Source organism: Grampus griseus, assembly GCF_964374135.1.
Source record: "Grampus griseus genome assembly, chromosome: 5".
Taxonomy (NCBI): Eukaryota; Metazoa; Chordata; class Mammalia; order Artiodactyla; family Delphinidae; genus Grampus; species Grampus griseus.
Window position 1 is genome coordinate 23,755,558 of NC_138998.1, and position 23,780 is coordinate 23,779,337.

The 23,780-nt window shown below is 43.2% G+C and overlaps 1 protein-coding gene across 1 annotated transcript in view; it reads left to right on the plus strand.

Moving 5' to 3' along the window:
* SLC9A9 (solute carrier family 9 member A9) overlaps positions 1-23,780 on the plus strand; it is a 540,289-nt gene that overhangs the window by 238,051 nt on the left and 278,458 nt on the right. Inside the window, exons 7-8 of the mRNA XM_082654190.1 lie at positions 16,395-16,527; positions 20,829-20,964. Coding sequence (XP_082510316.1) covers positions 16,395-16,527; positions 20,829-20,964 — 269 coding nt within the window. The remainder of the gene's footprint in view (positions 1-16,394; positions 16,528-20,828; positions 20,965-23,780) is intronic.

Consider the following 23,780-nt stretch of genomic DNA (forward strand, 5'->3'; position numbering starts at 1 on the left):
AAGAGTTTGATAGTTTCTGGCCTTATATTTAGGTCTTTAATCCATTTTGAGCTTATTTTTGTGTATGGTGTTAGGGAGTGATCTAATCTCATACTTTTACATGTACCTGTCCAGTTTTCCCAGCACCACTTATTGAAGAGGCTGTCCTTTCTCCACTGTACATTCCTGCCACCTTTATCAAAGATAAGGTGTCCATATGTGCATGGGTTTGTCTCTGGGCTTTCTATCCTGTTCCATTGATCTTTCTGTTTTTGTGCCAGTACCATACTGTCTTGATTACTGTAGCTTTGTAGTATAGTCTGAAGTCAGGGAGCCTGATTCCTCCAGTTCCTTTTTTCGTTCTCAAGATTGCTTTGGCTATTCGGGGTCTTTTGTGTTTCCATACAAATTGCGAAATTTTTTGTTCTAGTTCTGTGAAAAATGCCAGTGGTAGTTTGATAAGGATTGCATTGAATCTGTAGATTGCTTTGGGTAGTAGAGTCATTTTCACAATGTTGATTCTTCCAATCCAAGAACATGGTATATCTCTCCATCTATTTGTATCATCTTTAATTTCTTTCATCAGTGTCTTATAATTTTCTGCATACAGGTCTTTTGTCTTCTTAGGTAGGTTTATTCCTAGATATTTTATTCTTTTTGTTGCAGTGGTAAATGGGAGTGTTTTCTTGATTTCACTTTCAGATTTTTCATCATTAGTATATAGGAATGCCAGAGATTTCTGTGCATTAATTTTGTATCCTGCCACTGTACCAAATTCATTGATTAGCTCTAGTAGTTTTCTGGTAGCATCTTTAGGATTCTCTATGTATAGTATCATGTCATCTGCAAACAGTGACAGCTTTACTTCTTCTTTTCCGATTTGGATTCCTTGCAATAGGTTTGAATAAAAATCTAATGAATACACTTAATCCAGAGGAGACAGTGAGGTATAATTATTGAATTTCGCCCTTTATCTCAAAGACTTTGTAATTTCTGTATAACCTTAGTCCCATTTAAGTAGTAAAGTTCAACACTAGCTGGTAGCATACCCAGTTAGTGGTGGGTAGAATGGTAATACAAAATAGACCTGACCAAAGAAATCCAAAAAACAAAAAAACAAAATGAGAGAGCGAGAGAGACCCCCTACCATAAAAGGAGCAGAGGGGAATTATCCCAAAGCAGCCTTCCCCACCTGCCACTTGCCCTCCAAATAGGAGGGGCCGCATCTCCAGCACCTCCTTCTGACCCACCCTGGCTACCAGTTTCTTCCCTTGCAAACAATATGAACAATTCACTAGTTTTTAACCCATCTTACAGAGAGACATCTATATCCCAAATGCTTTTTATTACCAACATGTTACTTATTTCATAATTGAGCCATCAAGGAACATTTCTCTCCCAAATTCCCTGTTTCTCCCATGTGCTCTCATGACATATAAATAAAGACAGTAGATCTTTCGAAGATCTTGCCATGCGTGCGCTGAACAAGGCCTGGGAGCTGTTGTGTCTCACACATTCTGATTGACCTAAGGAGAGCCAAGCCCTGGTAGTGGTGGTGGTGATGGTGAGTGACTTTGGATGTTTTGAATCAATAAAGTTGACATAAGCTAAACCCTGAAGAGAGAGTAGGATTGATTCAGGCCACAGTTAATTTATGCTTCACGATGTTATCTGCTATACTTCCTCTGTCATTTATTCCTGTATAAATACAACTCTCAAAACATCCCCTTTCTCTCCAGATATACTTAGATGTCATTATTTACTGACATTCTCCCGTGCATTGCCTGCTAGCCCACAGCTGCCATATACGACCCCTACCCGAGCAGGCAGTGAGTGAAAGGCCATGGCTTAAGCACGGGGTTTCCTCCATGACCCCACTCCTGTTTCTTGTACCTTGGTCTGGTTATCTGATTTTGTCTCTTATCTCCCCTTCTGTAGATCACTGTTCGCCTCAGCTTCTGACCACTCCCTCCTTGTTGTGCCATCAGAATTTGTGTACGCCTACTTCAGTGGTATTTAACCTTTTTGAGGTCATGGAATAAATGGTGAAGGTGTATGAAAGTTAAGGACTCTCCTTCCAGCAAAGCGCTTGTGTGCATTTAAGTTGGGTTCACATCCATCCCTGGACTCCCTGAATCATTGATTCCCTGGCTGCCTTGCTGGTTGTATATATACTCATTGTGGCTTGCTCACCTGGGTCTAACTTGAAGTGTTGTACTCACCTGCCTCCACCCCAGTCCTCCACCAAGCCTTCCAGTCTGCATTTTCCCCAGCCTCTGACCTATTGTCCACCTAGATGTGCAAAACCTATCTTCTTGAACCTTTAAGACTGCTTCAGGGCCCAGGGCTCAGGGCTCTAACCCTAGGAGCTTGTGCTCCTTCACGGCTCAGCAATGGCCTTGGTAAATGAAGTGTTCATCCTGGTGCTTGGCATCTGACTCCAAGTCTTAGTAACTATCTTTATTACATGGGTGGGAAAAACCTATTAATTGCTTGAGTTAGAAATCTCTCGATTTTTACAAATTGTATTCGTTTGAGATTCAAATATACTGTGAAGTCTACATTGTTATTCTAGATAAAGCTGTATCCTAAAGATGCAGTATCAGAGATGACTCTACTGTGGAACTTTAGCATTCTGCAATATATACTTTATAGCAACTGCTAGACACATATAATGTAATTTAAAAGCATTATGTGAAAGCAAAACCCACTTTGGTAAGATTTGTTGGTCCACAGCTCCCATGCTTCAAACATAAAATCAAAATCTGTAGAGGGGAGGCAACATACCTATGTGCTTTGCTCCCAAAGATAAACTTGTACTCAAGCAAAATTATCTGCAACTCTATTTAGTTGCAGTTCTATTTAGGGATGCAGATTCTCAGTTAGGTTGTGATTTGGGGCCCGGATGCTCACTTAATTGCTAATAAATAGAAGCACAGGAGAAGGATCTGGGAATATGAGTTGATCAGTGCAAATATTTTCTGGGAGTTGGCTTGTCACCAGGTGAAACTCCATCAGGCTGTCTCAGGAAGCTGTTTATAACAGGAGTGAGTTTTGTTTAACACAGGAATGAAAGGCACCCAGATTAGGAAAGCTTTTCATAGGACATTGTCTATGAAAAGTCCTTTGACCCAGCCAGAGGAAGCTAGTGTGTCATTCAGCCCCTCATCTCTCTGTCCTCAGCCCACAGCATCTGTGAAGCACTGCAGGCCCCAATGAAAGCAAGTGCCTGTTTTCGGATTCTTTTTATCTCTATGTAGCGTGCAGTGAGCTGTGAATTGGTGATCGCCATGAAAGCAGCTCCATCGATTTCATGATTTTTTCTTGATTGTTGCTGACCCACAATTCTATACAACTTCATTAGATACTTTCTGTTCATGAACATTTTTGCTTCAGGTATAGCAACGGGATTTCTGTGGTATGTCTATCTTGGTGTCCCCTTCTCCAGCAAGGCTGCTGGAAGTTAAACTCTGCTGGATTTGTAAAATCCGTGGATCTTTTGGTCTTAACTGTTATTAACAATTTACATGCATCTTCTTTTTTGATACTATCCCAATAACCTTCTGCTTTACAGACCTCATTAAGAAAAAGATGAATTCAGTACATGATCTAACTCTAAATGTATTACTCATTCCACCTCAGAAGACTCTTATAACGTTCTGACACCTTAATTGGAATTCCTGAATGCCTCTATATTCTTAGAAGAAGAGCTCAGTTTTTATTGATTTCTTTTGAGCAAATGGTGAACGATAATCATTCCAACAGTAATATTGATATAAATAACAGTAACAACAATAATAACAGCTCACATTTATGGAGTGCTTTCTGTGTTCCAAGTAGAAGCACTGTACACGTATTAACCCAGTTAATCCCCACTCTATGAAGGAGGCACAATTGTTATTATCATCATTTTTTAGATGAAGACACTGTGACACAAGTAAGTAATTACTATAAAGAGACAGTAGTCACCACATGGCAGCACAGCGTGAACACCTGCATGAGGTGATGTGAGGCCTGAGTCGGTGCTGCCATGAACATCAAGAGACATGAAGTGTACATAGTTTCATAACAAACTCATTCGATGTGGAGAAGAGCCCTCCATGAAGAAATCCTGGCCTCCAAGCAGCAGTAGGTGGTCAGCAAAACTCCTCATATCGAAATGAATAGATTCATTAATGCAGTTTTTTTCTTACAAATTAGTACCAGAAGTCCTAAAATTTTAACCTTCTGTGAGTAGTCTTTGCCTCTATCCTATGAACGTGAAACGTTTGTTGAGTTATTTATCTGTGTGTACACTCAGGCGACGGATCCTAGTGTTTTCCCTTCCCAGTCTACGTTGCACACGGGCTTTCACTAGTGAGACCTGAGTTGAATGGCTGCCGCTCCAGTTACTAGTGAGTTACTTGGGGCAAATGATTTACCATCCCTGAGTCTGTTTATCTCTAAAATGCAAATACTTTCTTCTTCATTACATTTTTGGAAGGATTAAATGAGGTGAGATATATAAAGTTACTTCATTTCTCTAACCATAGATTCCTCATCTATAAAATGGAAATCATAATAGCACCTACTTCAGGGGGTCACTGTGAGGGTTCAGTGAGATAATGTTTATAAAAATGCTTAACATAGAGCTTGACACATAGTGAATGCTCCATAGTAACAAATACAGCGAATAATCTGTATTTTGAGTTCTCAGTAAATGTTGGAGCACCTGACCCCCTTCTCCATTTCAACCTTGGGGATTAATATTTGGTCTTTCTTACACCTGTTAATGATTGTATTTTAATTTTAACTAGATTTCCGTCTTTAGTGGCAATTAACCTACTTTTCTACATCTTTTTATATCTATTATGACTAAAAGTTTCACATATTACAGTACTCTTTGGAGCTAAGATTTCATTAGTGAGGATTAAAGGAACTGAAAAGTTGGAGAAAGGGTTGAAGTTCCCATTAGATCATGAGAATTAGTGTCTCTCTCTCTCTTTTAAATAGGTTCACAGTGGTGGGATTCAAATTCCTGTTTCTGCTTCAGAAAAGAAAGAGAGCAAACCAAATAAGAAGAGTATTTGCGAGTTATTTTATCTTTAGGACTATCTCTGATTCACTTTCCTCTCAATATTAGGTGCAAGAGAAAATTTCTCAAAGCCCGCAGACTAATACAATTCTGACAAGACTTTTCAGGCTGAATCGCAAAGTAATTTAAGATGTCCTTTCAAAGAAAATGTACATATAATTCATAACAAACCTCCTTTAACTCTTCTTCCCTTTTAACCAATTTTAAGCTCAGAGCTCTCTTTGTCACTTTAAAGTTGGAACTTAATGGACCAGAGCCACTTAGGAATCTGTCAAAGACTTTATTCCGTGCTGAAATTTGTAACTGTTCTTGATGTCATTATCAACATGGCTCCCACCTAAATCATCGGCGCCTTCATTGCATCCCCACTGAAGTACTGCCCCTTGCTCGCTGAATACTCAGCCATTTCCAATGGCAGGATTTGGGTAGCCCAGAAAGCCAAGTACCCTCCACCCCTCTCTTGATAGTCCTGGAGGAAGCTGGAAATAGGTAGGGAGTCAATGACCCTGGGGGCGGGAGGTTTCTCGAGGCCACATTACCCAACTGTCTAGTCCATGAATTTTCTCCATAACACCATGACAGGTAACTCTTTCATTCTATGTTTAAGTATCTCCAGCGACAGAGAACTTGACTTTTATAGATCTCATTTCGTTTTCCATCAGATCTAAGAATTAGGAAATTCTGAAATAGAATATAAAGCTGAAATCTTTCTCCCTCTGATGTTTCACTCGTGGACTTTACTTTGCCTTCTGGAAACACAAAGAACGAGGCCAGTCCTTCCTCTGCATGACCGCCTTTCAAATGCTCACTGTAGCTGTTTCTGCTAAACTCATCTATCCTTTAAACTCCCCTCCTTCCTTACTTCTTCTTCCCCACCACCCTACTCTTTCTCCTGTGGTCTGCTATGGTTTGTCAGGCTTCGTTCAGATGGTGCCACCCAGACCAAAGAAGAAAGCCCCGTCTGATCCAGCCATGGGGGAGGACAACGGGACCATGCTGACTCCTGTCCAGTTTCCTCTACTGTTATTAACATAGCCTTCACCTGGAATGTTCTATACCATGCTCCCCTACCCCAAACCCTCCAGTGGATGCCCTTTCACCCCTAGAGGAAAATCCTAAGTCCTAAGAAAGTCCCGAAAACTTCCACAAGACCTGGCCCCAGCCCAGTCTCCAGCCCTGTCTCCTACCACTTTCCCCTTGCCCATTCCCCTCCAGCCACACTGCCTCTGCTTCAAGGACTAGAAAACTCTCCCCACTCTATTCATGCAGGACTCCACTTAATAATGTTTCTCAGAGAAGCCTTTCCTGACCATCCTAAGTAAAACAGCACCCTCATCACTCTCTATTCCATCCCTTCACGCTGCTTTCTTTTTCTTTTCTGTCTCCTCTGCCCTTAAATCGTATGTTTACTTGCTTAGCTATTTATTATGTTGATTTCTCCACTGGAACGTAAGGAACATGAGGTCAGAAGGTTTGTTGTGTTCCCTGCTGGATCTTTAGTGTCTAGAAAAATGTCTGCACATAGTAGGTGCTCAAGAAACATTTGTTGTTAGAATGAATCCATTAATTCAGCCTGAGATCATATTATTCTGGGGGCAGCCATGATATACTAACTCATACTTCCCACAAAATTCTCCGTGTCTTGTGGTGCCAGACGTCAAAATGGCAAAGTGATATTTGTCAAGGATTTGGAAAAATCACTGTTTGGTGTGAATTTGGACCCTAAGGGAGCGGTCATTAACTAAACAGTCCTTCAGAAGCCGCAAGAGTTCATTAATGTGCCTCCTGAAACACAGCCCTTGACCCTGCAGGGCTGTTGCCCTTGGGAAGGTGAGACCCTGTGGTTCTAACTCAAGCTCAGTGAACTTCTGGCCAGAACCACTTACTATTAAAAGGCAACTTTTCTAACTTCCCAGGGTGCCTGGAATGCCCCCAATTCCTGAAGTCATTATGCTTTACAGCAGGTTCTCTTGACAGAACTTCATCAGCCTTTGGCAGGACATAAGCCAGAATAATGGGCAAGCAGATGCCAGAATGAATTCCAACGTGTTCACACAATTCTTGGCCCCATAAAATCAATTCCTTATTCATAATTAAGCAACTTCTTGAGAAAGCGCAGGTTGGTAGAGTTATTAAAGGGCAAATAATAAATAAGAATCCACTTGTTTCTTTTTCGGGGGGGAGATAAACAATTTTAAACACAAAATAGCACTGTAATTAGTTTTTCTTCTACTTTCTTCCCTGTGAAACTCAGGGCCAACCAAACAGAGCAGCTTTTACAAGTTTCCATCACCCCTCTATGTTGCATTTCTCCTTAAAATGTATCCTTCAGAGCGGAATGACAAGGCAACTCTAGATAGATGGGGAGAAAAGAAACTAGAAGCATCCGGACATAAAGGTCACAAGATGCATCATCCTGTGGGTTTTTGCCTGTTTTCCAAACTGGGTTTAGGAAGCAGACCTGAAACAAAAGTTGCTAAATGCCTCCCTACTAAAAGGAGCATCAGCGCTCCCCAGCACTTAGAACCACACACCTCCCAACAGGCTTAATTGGCAACAGCATCAGCCTCATTTCCTCCAATTCCTACCCCATCTCCTTGGTCTCAAAACAGTGTATGAAAGGAGTGGGAAAGAAAGGGGGTCCTCCTTGGAGAGACTGCAGTGTTTGAGGTGTGAAGCTCTCACCCCTCCCCGTGAGGGAGCTTCCTCTCCCCTAAGTCAAGTGGAAGGAACGCCACTGGAATCACCCCCAATAGATGGAGGCTGCCTGCAAGAGGAAGGCTGCCAGCTTGTCCCCAGGGGAGGAACTGCAGAGGGGCTGAGCCCCTCTCAAAACAGAGCAGGGAAGGAGGTTCTTGGATGTGTCTTCTTGGAGTGAGAGAGCAGAAGAACACAGGGACTGGCCTACAGATTTCTGGAAGGAGTCAGCTGGAGTCCTCTGTGTCAGCAGGACCTGAAGGCTCCCTAGTTTGCTGTCTTTGGGGAGTGGGCAAGGTGAGCCCTCCTAGAAGAGTGCTCCATGGTCCATGGAGGGTGCTCAGGGGTGCCCCAACTAAAGGGGACTGGAGATCAAGGGAGGTGTGAGAGCCACCGAATTCCCCAAGTGGACCCTGATCCAAGCCATAGAAAAGGGCTGGGAATATATACAGCTGGCAGGGCAGAAGGAAAACTGAATGGTCCCTGTGAGGATATTCTTCATAAATTGGAGGTGCCACCATGTCAGCAGGGGCTTCCAAGAAACGGACCAAGCAGGGACAAGAGTGAGGCCAGGGACCCTGTCCATTGTGGCCAAACAATTGGCCACAAAAGGTGGAGAGCTTGGCTCCCCATCACTCCCCCATGCCTCTAACACCAGGGGGCGCTGGTGCTCAGGAGGGAGGTGGAGGGGAGCATTCCTGAGCACTTTCTTTGCTTTGTTTTTTTTGGCTGCGTCGGGTTTTTGTTGCTGTGCGTGGGCTTTCTCTAGTTGCTGTGAGCGGGGCTACTCTTCCTTGTGGTGCGCGGGCTTCTCATTACGGTGGCTTCTCTTGCTGCGGAGCACGGGCTCTAGACTCACGGGCTTCAGTAGTTGTGGCACGCGGGCTCTAGAGCACAGGCTCAGTAGTTGTGGTGCACGGGCTTAGTTGCTCTGCAGCATGTGGGATCTTCCTGGACCAGGGCTTGAACCCACGTCCCCTGCATTGGCAGGCAGATTCTTAACCACTGTGCCACCAAGTGTGCCACTCCTCCCTTTCAAGTCATCCTGCCTGCTGCTCTAGAATATTCTGCAGGGAGAAGAAGCAGCTTGCTTTGAAGATTTAGGTTTTAAGCTGGACAGCACTAAGTTGTGATAACCGAAAGGAACTGAATAATGGAATTTGACCAAGACATCATTGATGAAACTATACACCCAGCACAAAGAAGGATTCAATATAGTACAGTTGGAAGAATCAAGAGCTCTGTAATAAACTGGTGCTAGTAGTTTAAATTTTTTTGTTAGGGATTAAAGATTTGGCAGAGAAAATGGAAGGTCCTTTTTGTATATCTTTGGCTATAGTAATCATCTTCCCATCTTTTTCTTGATTACATTCATAGAAATTCAAAAAGGGATGTGATGTATATGCTTAAAACTTTCCTTTTAAAATTTTAAAGTGGCATTGATTCATGTTAACAAGAGAAGTGAGACTGGACTGGGAGATAAGAGAAGCAGGTTGTCCCAATCAGGCACCCAGAATATTGAGTAGATTGTGGGAGTTGGGAGGACCTGTCAGAGGCGAACATCATTATGAAGGAAGGCTGCCCAGGAGCTTGAGGTTGTTGAGTAGTTTCTGTGAGGGAAAATAATGGGGAAAATATTTTAGCAGTAGCAGTAAAGAGTAACAGGAGTGGGTGGTGATGGAAGCTGGGTGGTCTTGAGAAAGATTGTAAGAATCAGGAGAGCGATGACTCCGTAGGGTCCAGAATGGGAAGATGGCCAGAGTTTTGGAAGGGATGGCATTGGCGGCAGTGATGGTGGTTCCATTTATAGAATACTTTCTATACATGATCTCATCTTCACTCTCAGCATGATTGCAATAACTTCTTCCCTACTTCCTCTTCTTTCGTTTCCTCCTCGCCCCCCTTCTCCTTCTTCCTCATGGCTGGCATTTATTGAGCATATGTGCCACATGCCATTCTACACAAAACAATTTGTATGATCAAATGATCCCTGATACCAAGAGATTCTAGACCAAGGACCAGTCAGAGTGTGAGAGAGACAGGTGATGACATCTCAGTTCTGTTTTCGTTGAGGTACTCATTAGACATCTAGTTTGGGATACTTCTTTTAGAACTAAACCAATCTCTCAGTTTGAGAAAGAGACGGAAAGACAGACAAACAACACAATGACGAAGAAGAAGGAGAAGAAGAGGAAGGGGGAGGGGGAGGAAGATGGGTTATTTGAAGAAGGATGATTAACTTAAGAAATGCTTATGTAGTTCTTACTATGTGCCAGGTACCATTTTGAATGCTTTATAAACATTAACTGATTGACTTCTCATAGCAACCTTCTGTGATATGTACTATTATTATCATCCTCATTTTAGTATCATTTTTTAAATTATCATCATCATAGGAAACTGAGGTGCATATAGTCTAAGTAACTTGGTCAAGTTCACACAGCCGGTAAGTGGCAGAGCTGAGATTTCAACCCAGATCTCAGATTCAGATACTATGCCCTTAACGCTACCTAAGTTGCCAGGGGGGTTCCTGTAGGAACATCGTAAAGATGAAAAGATGGGTTGTTGAGAAACACTGGAGTTTCGATGGTGTCTGTGAGTCTTAAACGATACAGCGAAGGGCTTCCCTGGTGGCGCAGTGGTTGAGAGTCCGCCTGCCGATGCAGGGGACGCGGGTTCGTGCCCCGGTCCGGGAAGATCCCACATGCTGCGGAGCAGCTGGGCCCATGAGCCATGGCCACTGAGCCTGCGCGTCCGGAGCCTGTGCTCCGCAACGGGAGAGGCCACAACACTGAGAGGCCTGCGTAACGCAAAGAAAAAAAGAAAAAAAAGATACAACGAGCAGTGTGATCCTTATTCATGTGGCTATCATCAAAGGAATTTAGGATATTTCATCCATTTCAAAAATTTTGAATAAAAGATATGCATATTTATTTCTGAGACTGTATGCAATACACTACCATCAAAACAGTTTTTGGTGAATAATCTGTTCCTGAACAGAATGATTCAGAATCAATAACCTGGACTTATATCCAATTTATAAGATGAATATTTAAACACCACTGTGTATTTCCGGTCATGTCATTTTCAAGGATATCGGTTCTATCCAACTCAAACATTGTTTTCCAGAAATCTGCAGATCACAGATCTATCTTCACCAGCATGTGCTGTAAACAGTGCCTCTTCAGAGTGGTGTCCCAAAGAGCAAGCACCACACAGATTAGCAGAAAGTCCAGTTCCTCTTCCCTGCCTCTCCCCGCTCTGATATTTGCATCCACGAATGGTTCAAGCATCTCCCTTGGTGCACGGGAGGAGGTATTTCCTTTTTAAGTCCAAAGTGCTGAAACCGTTAGAACATGATCTTCCGTCCTTTCTCAGGTTGAAGTTAGAGAACTCTACAGATGCTACCCAAACCCTTGGTCATTTTTGAAAACACCCGCTACAACTGCTGCTCCATAATCCAGAGGCTTAGTGTTGAAGCTGAAAACCAGAGCCCAGAGAGATGCCTCCTTTCCAGGGCTTAGAGCCTGGAGGAACAACTTCCTAAAATCCTGGCAGTCAGGAGAGATACAATGTCTCTGGGACATAAGGCCCCTGCTTTCTTTGCCTCACTCCTCACCAGCAGCCAGCGGGCTTTGCCTGCAGAATGTCCTCTGCTAAACTTGGGGAGATGTAACTCAAGTTCAGTCTCCTGGCCTGTTCTTGTCCTGGAGCACATCCCTGTCCAGGCTGCTGAGGACGCTCCTTTCCTCCTTAATCCACGGACCCAAGAGCTCCGCGCAAAACGTGACAACCTACTGGCGTCACTTCTATGGCCGTTTCCTCCCTGGAGACCCTGATGTTCCCATGCAAAAGTGACTTTTCCCTCTGCAGCAACCTAGAAGCACAGTGTGCTGGGAGGGGACCCACACCCCATCGGTCCGTAGTTGGAACCAAGGCCTTGTTCAGCCACAGCGCTCTGCCCTCTTTCATTGTGAGCCTGTGGAAGTTCTTAGCAGAATGATGATGATCATGGCAGTGATGGTGATGATGGCCAGCATTCATTGAGAGCCTATTTTTTGTGCACATAATCAGCACTCAATGAATGGCCCTACAACCTATAAGATAAATATATAGGCTTTGTGGGGGTTTTTTTAATCTTAATCGTTTTTTTTTGGCCACATCCTGAAGCATGCTGGATCTTAGTTCCCCAACCAGGGATCGAAACCGTGCCCCCTGCAATGGAAGCATGGAGTCTTAACCACTGGACTGCCAGAGAAGTCCCTCTTATTTTTTTTTATAGGTTTTTAAATGTACCTCATATTCTCACACATTTCTGTGGGATACGTAATGTTATGGCCATTTTATAGACTTTGAAACTGAGCCTGAGTGATGGAGTAACTTAACCAAGGCCATACAGCCAATAAGGATGAGATCTTTGAGGCTCAAGCTGAGTCTCAAGTGTTGACTTCAAGCTTGCACTGATAACCCTAAAAGTACCCACGACATGACTACATATAGTCAATGCCTAATAAAAACTCTTGTAGATGACGATCCATTTGAAAGATGACTAGCTTTTGCAAGCCGCTTCTCCTCCTGCATTTCTTCCTACTTCCTTCCTGCTTTCCAGTCAGCCTGCCCTCGTTCCCTCAACCTGTATATAGCCTGCCACGGGCCGGGCGTCAGGCTGTGTCCTGGGCATAGAAGCAGGACAAAGACCCAGGCCAGGCCTAGCAAAGCTGAAGTCCAGGAGCAGAAGGCAGGCACGAAAGCAGGTTTCCAGGAGGAGCCCTGCGTCTCACCTGCTAGTGGGATGGGAGAGGAGGGCTCTGTCACCCCATGCAAGGTGCTCCACACTCTCCTGGCACATGGGAGAGTGCTTCTCGTGTTCCATCCACACATGGAATCCAAGGTTCTGGTGCCTGAACTCCTATTGCCCTTCGAATCAGAACCACACTCACTCAACGGTCCTGATGTGGGTTCATGTTTGCCTCCCAACAAGATCACTTTTTCAAGGGAGAAACAAGAAATCTACATTTTGAACTTAGTAGCTATATGATCTTCATTTCTCTGACTCTTCGTTTCTGTATTTTATTTTTAAAAAGGAGGGGGGAGAAAAGAAAGAAAAAGACGGATGACCATATACCTGCCCTATAATGCAGGCATAAGAGGACTAAATATTACATAAATGTGAGGGCTTTTGTATATTCTTAAGGTGGAATTTAAAGCTCTGAGTGATGCCAGCTACCTGCCTTTGCCCCTCCGCCAGTGCCCACATATGTGCTGTCAGGCTCCAGCCATCACTATATAGTTCCACGTTGAAGTGCCCTCAACTCTCCTGCCTCCTTGCCTTTGCTTCCACCCTTTCCACTACCTGGAATGCCTGCTGCCCATCACTGACTGTTGACTTGATCAAATGCCATCCCCTCTATTCTAAACTAGTGCCCCTTTCCTCATTTGCCCCATTAAATGTTGCACATCTCTCACAATCACTCTCAGCACTGTGACTGACATGAGCTAGCTGTCTTCTCTATCTTAGGCTTCTCCGCCTATGCCTTGCATATGGTCAGTAAAATGTTTGTTGACTCAAGTTCTGCTTCTCCTTTCCATGCCCTTCCCTGCCCGCCCGCCACTCCCTGCATCGAATCCATCACCTGGTACATAGCAGGTACCCCATGCATCTCGACTAACATCCTGAAGTGCTTTAGGGCTGGCAAATCAATGAACGAGTCTCCATAGGTCAAGGAGAATTAAGTAAGCTCTTCCCTTCAGTTCAATCAGATCTCACAGGGAAGGTATGAAATTTGACTGCACCCTTTTGGGTGGGGATCAGAGCCCAGGAAGAAAACAGCATCTCCCAAAACGCAGACTATGAACCAGTGGAGATACCCAGATGATTTTAGGTGACACAAAGGGGAACTTTGTTTCTCAAATTTAATAATTACATAATCTCATGTGTATTAAAAAGCGATATATGAAGCAACTCAAAACTATGATTTCGTAAATATTATTTAATAAAAGCTTTTGCATTTGAATAAAAATGAGTTGATTTAAGAACAAACATTACATAAGTAATGATACGGAATATGGCCAAAAGAAGTGACAGTGGTGCTTCAAGCTAGGGAAGCATCGGGACAGAGAAAACACTTCCAGCGAGTGCAAAGGTGAAGATGGGGTTGAAGAGATGCCTGTTCTAAGGATCAGATCTGCTGGGAGCAGCCTTAGGAATTAACAGAATTATTTACAAAACTGTGTTACTGTGCAAAAACCTTTGTTTGAAAGACAGATAGCAACTGGAATGTTTCCTCATCACTACTGTGTTTTTTTACACACGCAGCCATGGGCACCAAGTTTCCGAATGGCCATGGGGTTTTACACCCTTTCCCAGGACTGTCAGCTACAAAGGACCCAAATATGGGTTTGCTTTTCCTTTTTTTTCTGCAAAGCACAACACTTTACAAAAAGAAGAACACTTCAAAGGCAATCCCTTTCTCATATACATAACAGGGCTCCATTTGAGATCCACATTCATCTTCCTTATCCAATTACATGATCAAAGCAGAAGTGTTTGAAACAACCTAATCAAAAAATGGGCAGAAGACCTAAGTAGACATTTCTCCAAAGAAGACATACAGATGGCCAACAGGCACATGAAAAGCTGCTCAGCATTACTAATTACTAGAGAAATGCAAATCAAAACTACAATGAGGTATCACCTCACACCAGTTTGAATGGGCATCATCAGAAAATCTGCAAACAACAAATGCTGGAGAGGGTGTGGAGAAAAGGGAACCCTCTTGCACTGTTGGTGGCAATGTAAATTGATACAGCCACAATGAGAACAGTATGGAGGTTCCTTAAAAAACTAAACATAGAATCACCATATGACCCAGCAATCCCACTACTGGGCATATACCCAGAGAAAACCATAATTCAAAAAGACACATGCACCCCAATGTTCATTGCAGCACTACTTACAATAGCCGGGTCATGGAAGAAACCTAAATGCCCATCGACAGACAAATGGATAAAGAAGATGTGGTCCACATATACAGTGGACTATTACTCAGCCATAAAAAGGAACGAAATTGGGTCATTTGTAGAGATGTGGATGGATCTAGAGACTGTCATACAGAGTGAAATAAGTCAGAAAGAGAAAAACAAATATCGTATATTAACGCCTATATGTGGAACCTAGAAAAATGGTACAGATGAACCGGTTTGCAGGGCAGAAATAGAGACACAGATGTAGAGAACAAACGTATGGACACCAAGGGGCGAAAGTGGTGGTGTGATGAATTGGGAGATTGGGATTGACATATATACACTAATATGTATAAAATGGGTAACTAATAAGAACCTGCTGTATAAAAAAATAAATAAAATTCAAAAAAAAAAAAGCAGAAGTGTTTGGCCTACTTTGGGGGTTTAAAGATATCCAGGGAAAAACTAGAAACATTTAAAACTACCTTTTTTATGCCACACATTTTCCTGGAGGAGAATTGGAACCCACTCCCCCTGTTCTCTCTTAACTAGTCTTTAGACACAAAACGTCAGGTCAGAGAGTTAACGTACTCTCATCATCCAAGTCACAAGAGATTCAGTTACATCTCTGTAAAATCCTATCTAATCTCAAGTCAGTGTGTCTGGTGTACTGTTTGCTCTCTAAGAGCTACAAGGTCCCTCCCAGCAGCCGCTGAGGAACTATTGATTTTGTCTGATTAGCTTTAAAGACCTTGTATTAAAATAAAAACTACAAAAAAAAAAATCTGAGAAGTTACTTCATTAGTCTCCCAAAAGCTACTGGTTCTAGCACATCTGTTCATTTTGATGCTACAATACGGAGCTCATGTTTCCTAAAATAGGACACACCTTGTCCCTTACATTAACACTGTGGGATTTGAGGCCCTGGTTACAAAAAGAAAATAGCAAATATGACATCCTCAAAACTATTTAAGTGAACAGACTGCCTATTGGTGGATTGATTTTTCTCTGTGGATATAAATCTATTGGCAGCCATCAGAATTGGGGTATAAAAGATGACCTTAGGCAGCTGCTGCCATTTGTTTCAGGGGGAAAATGAGGGGTTTGTCTCTCCCCAGGGGTTAATACTGTGATGCTCTGAACGTCCTCTGGGCTCTGTTTCTGAAGGGTTACACTGGAGAGGAGCAATGTTTTGTGGTTTATGACAAGATCACAGCAGAATATTTTGTGCATGCTGTGATTTGTATCATCCATTTGTGCACAGGCCATAAAAGCGCACTTTTTATCAGGAACATTTGTGAATATTTAACAGCACTGAAGACATATGGCCACTAAATAATTCACAGTTATCTATCTCCTCAGCAGATTCCTTATACGCCTACCATGTTTTAATGCCTAGTTTGCTCAGAAACAATATTCCTTACGATCCTTCCTATATAAAAATGTTTACTGATGGGCAGCAATATATAGATACCATGGGATTGGGTTGTAAGGAAGCGGAAAGCTTTCTGCCTTCTCCACCTCTCTCTGTCCTCATCCATTTCCCCTGAAAGCTTCCAACCAGCACCTAACCTCATAGGAAAACGTGCCCTTCCCAAAAGTGGGTGCTAAATTCTGACTTCTGGTGTTTGGGCCATGAGATGGGAGTCGCTGACTAACCGTCACCCTCTTCTCGTTTCAGTTCTATATCCATTTACAGTCCCAAGGAGAATCCGAACGCATTTGATGCTGCAGCATTCTTCCAGTCCGTGGGGAATTTCCTGGGGATCTTCGCCGGCTCATTTGCAATGGGGTCTGCGTATGCTGTTGTCACGGCACTGATATCCTTTGTCCTGTGTGGAAAGCTGGGGACTGTTCAGAGCAGTCAACTTCCCCGGAATGTTTCTGAGGACTGACAAATTCCAGGCTAGGAAATGGTTAGATAGTCTCGTTCGAGCGCAGTACGGCACCACTGGAGCCATCTTGGTTCCGAGCCACCCCTCGAAGCACAGGTCGGTACCAGTGGAAGAGGGGCCCAGGCTCTTTTCCTGTCCAAGGCCAGTTCTAGCACTGCTCATACTGTCTGACCCTAGGATAGCAACAGTCTTAAAAAAATTCCCACCTAGGAATATAGGTGACCAGAGCGTATCAGGCTTGGATATATTAAGGTCAAGAGGAAGAACTGAAGATCTAAGGTCAAGAATAAAGCATGATTGACTGGGAATGATAAACTAAGTGTTCTCTGCCTCCTTTTCAAACTTGTAGCAAGCACTAGTTCACAGGGTTGGCCAAGCCAAAGATGACTGTGAGTTTAAACGAGCATGCATAGCTCTTTTATGGAAGGGGAACAGCAAGCCAAGCAGAAATGTTTGCCATATCCAGGCAAGTGTGTCATCTTACTCCCTCTTTTTCAGCAGAGAGGTGGAAGGATGGGTAAAGTTCCTAGAGGATTTGAGCCGGGGAAAGAAGCTGGTCTGGTGAGCTCTTCACTCATGGGGGCAAAAATAAGTCAGATTTGAAGAGGAAAGCCAGAAGGCTAATGTCAAGTGTTAACTGAGGCTACAGAGAAGAGGCAGAACAAAGGACCAGAGACCTTGTGGGGGAAAGAGAAGTAAGAAAGGAGAAAGATACAAGAAGGGTCAGGGATCAAGGCAAGGAAAGCAAAATGTTGGGGTCTCTTTTCATGAGGACTAGCCTAACAGTTCACTGAACAACTGCTAAAAGGCTAGGTTCTACTAAAGTTTTCTAAGATAAGTCAGAAGATGAATAAAACATGGACTCTGCCTTCAACTAATGACAAACTTGGAAAGACAAGCTCTACAGTAAGAGTTGGATGGAAAGTGAGTGCTAAAGCTGCAGAGCCACCTTAGTAAGATTATAAAAATTCAAATGCTGATGAGGCCACTGTGTCTGGGATAGTCCAATAGACTCTTGGCCAATCTTATGATTCCGGAAAATCATCTGAAAAGCAGTATTTACATGCAGAGTAGGACCTGGGCTTGACCTGAAAAATGGGTAGGATACAGGCAAAAGCCACATGATAAGAGATTCAGGAGAAGGCCAGCATTCATGAAGATGTGGCGGAGGGGGCACTGCCGTGGCACATGGCAGTTGTGCCTGAAAGGACCTGAGGGCTCAGGCTGGTGAGCGGTGGAAGATGAGGGGACACAGGTGGGATGGAGTCAGCTTGTGGAGTATCTTGGAGTGTTATTCAAAGGAGCCTGGGCATCTTTCTATAGTCCACAGAGAGGGACACAATGAAAGTCCTGCTTTTAAAACATAAATAAGGAACTGGTATGTAGGGTGAATGAGAGAAGGAAGATTAAGATCAAGGAAAACTGTGATGATAACTTGTGGGGGGTGGAAATCGGGAAGGAGGCCAATGTTTAGAAGAAGCTCTAGGACTTAGTGATTGGTTGGTACTAAGAGATAAGGAAGAGGAGAGAATCAAAAGACCACCCCAAAGTCATGTCCTGGAAACCCTGGAGAATGTCAACTCTGTTGACAAAAGTAAGTCGGAAAAGATAGGGCTGACTTCCAACTAAAAATAATGATTAACGATCTACCCAGTACTGGAGACATGTCAGGCCCCCTACTACTTGTTTTACATGCAATAACTCATTTAACCTTCACAATGGTCATATCTTTTTTTACTGGACACTGGAGCTTAGAAAGGGTAAGCTATTGCCCAAGGTCATACAGCTTGGAAGTAGAGCCAAGATCAAACCCAAGGAGTGAAACCGAGAGACAGACCATGCTCTTGATCACTACTCCCTGTTGCCTCTTAATTATTAAGTGGAATGACGATGGAGATCACATGTTGTTTGGAGTAGAGTAATAGTAATGATCACAACATTTAGTGAATGTCTAGCATGGGCCTTTATATATATCTTCTTATTCGAATTAACCCTGTAAGACACTGGGTTACACAGGAGGAAATCGAGGCTCAAAAAGGTTAAGTAGCTCACTCTGAGTCACATATCAGTAATAATGGACATGATATTAATTATGTCATCTTACATATGTTCAGAACTGTACCACGTGCCAGCCATTGTCCTTAGTATTTTGCATAGATTATCTCAGATAGTTTTTATAAGAACCCTGGCAGGGAGATACTGTTATTCCCCCAATTTTCAGCTGAAGAAACTGACATATAAGGTTAGGCAACTTGTCTAAGTCCACACAGCTAGGACATTTCAGGGCAGGGGTTTAAAACCAGGCCTTTGGTCCCAGGGACGGCACGAGGTGGAAGGGCTGAGATTGGAACTTTTTTCTGCCCAGTGTGCAAGGAATATATGGACACATAAGTAAACAAATTGATAAGGAAGGTAAAAATTCCTGGAGGTTGGAAGTCTGCTCTGATATTGGATCAGATCTGGGGAAAGGGGTGGAGAAAAGGAAGAGACAGGGCCTCAGTAATAGTGGCAACACCTGATGGCCTTGGGTCACAAACTCAGGCTGTGAAGGAGACAGGGGCACAGTCCATTCCTCCACCATAACCACCTGGATACCTTGTCCACAACGAGGCAGAGGCTCCTCAGATTGTGGGCCCCTGGGCTCTGGACAAGCTTAGGGCTTGACTCAGAACTGAACAACTTTCTGGAGGCCATGGAAAGAGAAGAACACTTTACGCCCAGTTGGTATTCTGCTACTCAAATCGGCCTGAGCCTTCTCTTTACAACAAACTAGAAGAGGGAATTCAGAGGAACAAACCCCATTAGGAACAAAGCCTTCCCTCCAAGTAAGAAGAGGGGACATTGGAAAAGGGTCAAAGGGCAGCCCATGTTTTCCTCCAGATAAAGAATTGCTTCCAGACCCTTACTGAATCTCTTTCCAGAAAAGATGTTTTACAAAACAAATTTATTTAAATCACACTAATTGAAAAACTTATACATCCTTTGTTATATACCAGGCACTCTTCTGAGTGCTTAACATATTGTAAGTGGTTTATATACCTAGGAGGTAGGTTGCACTATTATGCCCATTTTCAGACATGGAAACCAAAGCGCAGAGTGACCCGTCTAAGCTGATACCATGAATATGGGCCCAGGTAGAGTTGCCTTCCAGAGGCCACACTCCCAACCATGACATGATCCTTAGTATTTTGTGCTTTCTAAGACTTTACAAAACATTTTTAATATCTTCATTGCATGTTACTCTGCACATTGTATAAGTAGGTATTATTCTCATTGCCAATTCACCTAGGATACAAATAAGGCTCACAGAGGTTAACATACTGCTCAGAAATCACACAGCCAGTGACTAGCAGAGCCAAGACTCAAACCCAGATCTACTAACGCAGAGGTCATACTTTTTGCTTCCTTGCCCTGCTGCCAAACATCTCTTAATATGGAATCTTCCTTACACTTTGTTGTAGAAACATAAAAATGCAACATCGTTAACATCTCTTTACCTGTCAGGGCATTTTCCGCCTAGTGGTGGACACAATTACAAGGTAGCCCTTTCCCATCCATCACTAACTCCTAATCATCTCCCCATAGCCCATTCTCTGCCTGACTCAGATCACTGTGCCTTTGTTCTATTTGCAATTTATAGACTATTGACCAAGTGTCATCCTGGCCAAAATGAACCACTGCCCGCCAAAGGGTATCTTGCTTGACCTAGAAGCAACACCCATTTTCCTCCATCCTACTTTTACAAAGAGAGTCCGGGCAGCTTCCCTCTCATGGAACATACATGCTCCTCCTGATTCAATTTCTATCCCCAAGAGAGAAGGCTCTTCAAGGTGATCTGTCCACAGACCAGCACTCCCTGGGGAGCAGTGGCCTTCTTCAGTGTTGACACACTGGCAGCATCTCACCCAGCCTCACTCCCCTTGGCTTTGTTTTCCCAGATCTGCCAGTATTCTGAGGGGCACACCCCAAGGGCTGAGTCCAAATTTAAGAAGTTTTGTGTCTACACTGAGCTGATTTTATCCTCTTAGTAAGACATCTTTTTTATCTGAACACCAGTTTGCATTTTTATAGGAGTGTTCAGCCCGCAATGAAGCATGATTCCTGCTGGCCTTCAAAGTCAAGTCTCAGTCAGTTACAGCCAGCTCCGAAAATTAGTTCTCTCATCTAAAACACAACCAGATTTTTTCACAGCCAAAAAGGAGATTTATTCATAAAAGCAGTTGTTATTTCCCTTAACGCGTCTTTGTCACTTGACCAAATTTACCAAACTGTGTGAGTTCCCTATGCTGGAAACGGGCCTGTTTTTCCTCCTGTCTTGGAGCGCCTTCCTGTCTGCCGAGGCCGCTGGCCTAACAGGTCAGTGTTTCGTCCAGCGCAGCAAACTGGATGTGTGAACACATGTGTTCCCCCCACCTCTCCCCATGCCCCCCTCCCTGACCCAGCCGGAGGTGAAATGGAGGCCCTTTTCTATGGGTTTGTGTCAGAATCAGCCTCTCCTGGGCACCCTGGGGAGAAGAAAAACTATCATCCATTTATCCAACAGCTCAACTGGAAGTCTCCAAACTGCCGTTTCCTCTCCTCTCCTTGCTGGTCAGGAAGGGGATGTTGAAATCTATGAATGACTGGTATACTGAGGTGATGGATGACTTTACAAATAAGAGTCTCTGCTCAGAGTGTGAAGGGATGCACAGCCGCTTTGTGGGAAAGGGTGGTGACTTTCCATTGGCTGTTAACAGCAACGCCCACGAAGGCAGCCTCTCCTGGTGTGCTCATCTCCACACACGGACCGTATTTATAAATCTTTGCATACACTCCATGGCAGGCCAGAAAACAAGGCACTAACTTGGTGGCTTCACGGTTTAACTAATGTCTCTTACTGTAGAAAGTCTGTATGTAGAGTCCTCTGAGATGGAGCAGTTGATAGAGAGAGGCAGTCCCTAAGGTCCCAGGTGCCACGCATCCTGTATCTGGATTGCCTTTCTGCAACAGCGAGGGTTTGTGCTTGGCTAGCTGCAACGATTGGGTACTTTTCCATGTAGAAGAATCAGTGTGGCTCTGAGCACAATTTCAAAGCTGTTTCTCTCCTTTGGCTTAGTTCCTTGCTTCTCCTGGGTTTCAGTCCTGGATCCCTTGCTGCTCACTACATCTTAATTGACTTTCAAGTGAGATTGCCCCGCCCCCCTCCGAAGTACTAACTGGGAATAAGGTATGCCTCCCTGGGTACTTGCATTTTAAAAGGTGGTACTTTAAGTGTAAATAATAATAAAAGTTGATATATAGTGAAAGCAGACCATGAGCCAGGTGCTGGCTAACTGCCTTTCATGGATTTTCTCATTCATTTACAGAAGGACCCAAAGTTAGGGACTATGCCCAGTTTACTCAGCCAACAGTAAGTGGTGGAGCTGGGATTTCAAATAAGGAGATCTGATTCTAGAGCCTGGGCTCATGGGTACCAAGCATTCTACCTTGAATGAAATTCTATCTATAGAATATGAGGCAGGCCCGCAGGAGTAGGAAGATATTTGGGGCCCCAGAAGCCTGCCTCGTCCATTTGCTTCTAGGCTGGTTTGGCCTCTCCTGTGAAAGCCATGGCAAATCTTTTTTGTAATGATAATCTGTTGCTCTGGGCAGCTGACCCACCTTACTTCATAGCCATGGGAACCAAGCTATTTCCACAGGCTTTGAGGGTGTCTGTTGCTGATACAGACAGCCACCTGCCAGTTATTATCACACTATAATCAAGACTGCATTACCAGAGTCCACCCTACCAGGCCCAGTATCATTCCAAACCATTCTAACACAACATCCATTATATTAGAGCCTTACTGTGTTATTAGAAAGGTCGCTAAAGAGCTTATGCATTACAAAGAAAAAGGATACTGGTGTCTCTTAAATGAAATAATGGAGGAAACAATTTACATACGTCATTCAGAAAATTGTGGTTCCCTTTCCTCCACATTCCATGCCCTTTTCAGCACTTACCATATTGTAAAATGATGTGAGTAATGTTAACAATAAGAATACATATTTGACCTTCTGGAAAGGTAAAGAAGTACCTTAACTCACCTGATATGTTTTAGTCTACTGTTGATCATTGTAATAAACACACAGACACACACTTATGCGCACATATCCCAATGCTTAAGATTGTTTCTGTTTGTGAAGATTGTCTATTTCCTGATCAATTCAGCAATATCTTGTTTTCTTAAATGTTTTTAGGGTTATGGTCCACGTATAAACTCTTAGTTTATCTGTGCTTGCGCTTTTGCTATGCTTTTGACCTGATATCCTTATTGGATACCATGCAGATCACTTCTAAGGAGCCAGCATCATGGGGTGGGTGGACGCATGTGTGGGCCTTGGTAGCAGAAAGACCCAAGTGTCCACGTCTGCACCCAGGGGAGCGCTCATCCAGAACAGTACTCCAGATTAAGCAACGTGCCCGAAAGGCATTTGATACAAATCAAACTTCAGGTGTGAGCGTTTTGTACCGCCCAAGACCAAGCCTGCTAAGTCCAAATTACTTATGTGTTTGTTTGTTTATTATTTAATCCTTGCCTATTTCTAAATTGGCTTTGAGACAACTCATAACCTGAGCCATGCATATCATGGGACCATTTAGTTGAGGCTAGACACTCAAGTGCTTTGGGATAGAGTTTTTCTGCAAAATGAGGCAGCTGTTCATTGCTGTGGTTTGGCAATAAATATAGCTCTGAGCTTTCTGGCAGCCAAAGCCAAAAGCGAAACATGATGAGTTATATAGGAATAATACAGTACTATAAAAGGAAGTCACAATTATTTATAAAAATGGGCAACCTTTTTTTCTAAAACTTTAGGGGAATTTATCACACACATCTTTATGTAAGGGCCTTTGAGCATCATAACAGACAATGTATTGTTTTAGGGAAGATGGAGATTCATTCTTCATGTAATCATTTCTCATATCAACCTTCAATAAAATCTGATGGTGTGGAATTAAATTATATTCTCTGAGGATATTTCATGCAGTAAGAAAATCTTTTTATTTCTAATCCACAAATAAACTAATATAACGCAAAGCTAAAATCTAGAAAAATTTTCAGAAAGTGCTTAACGAATGAACATATGACAATGAATGTAGTGAACTAAATGAAATGAGCTATTAAATAGTTTATGAGTAACTGTAGTGGTAA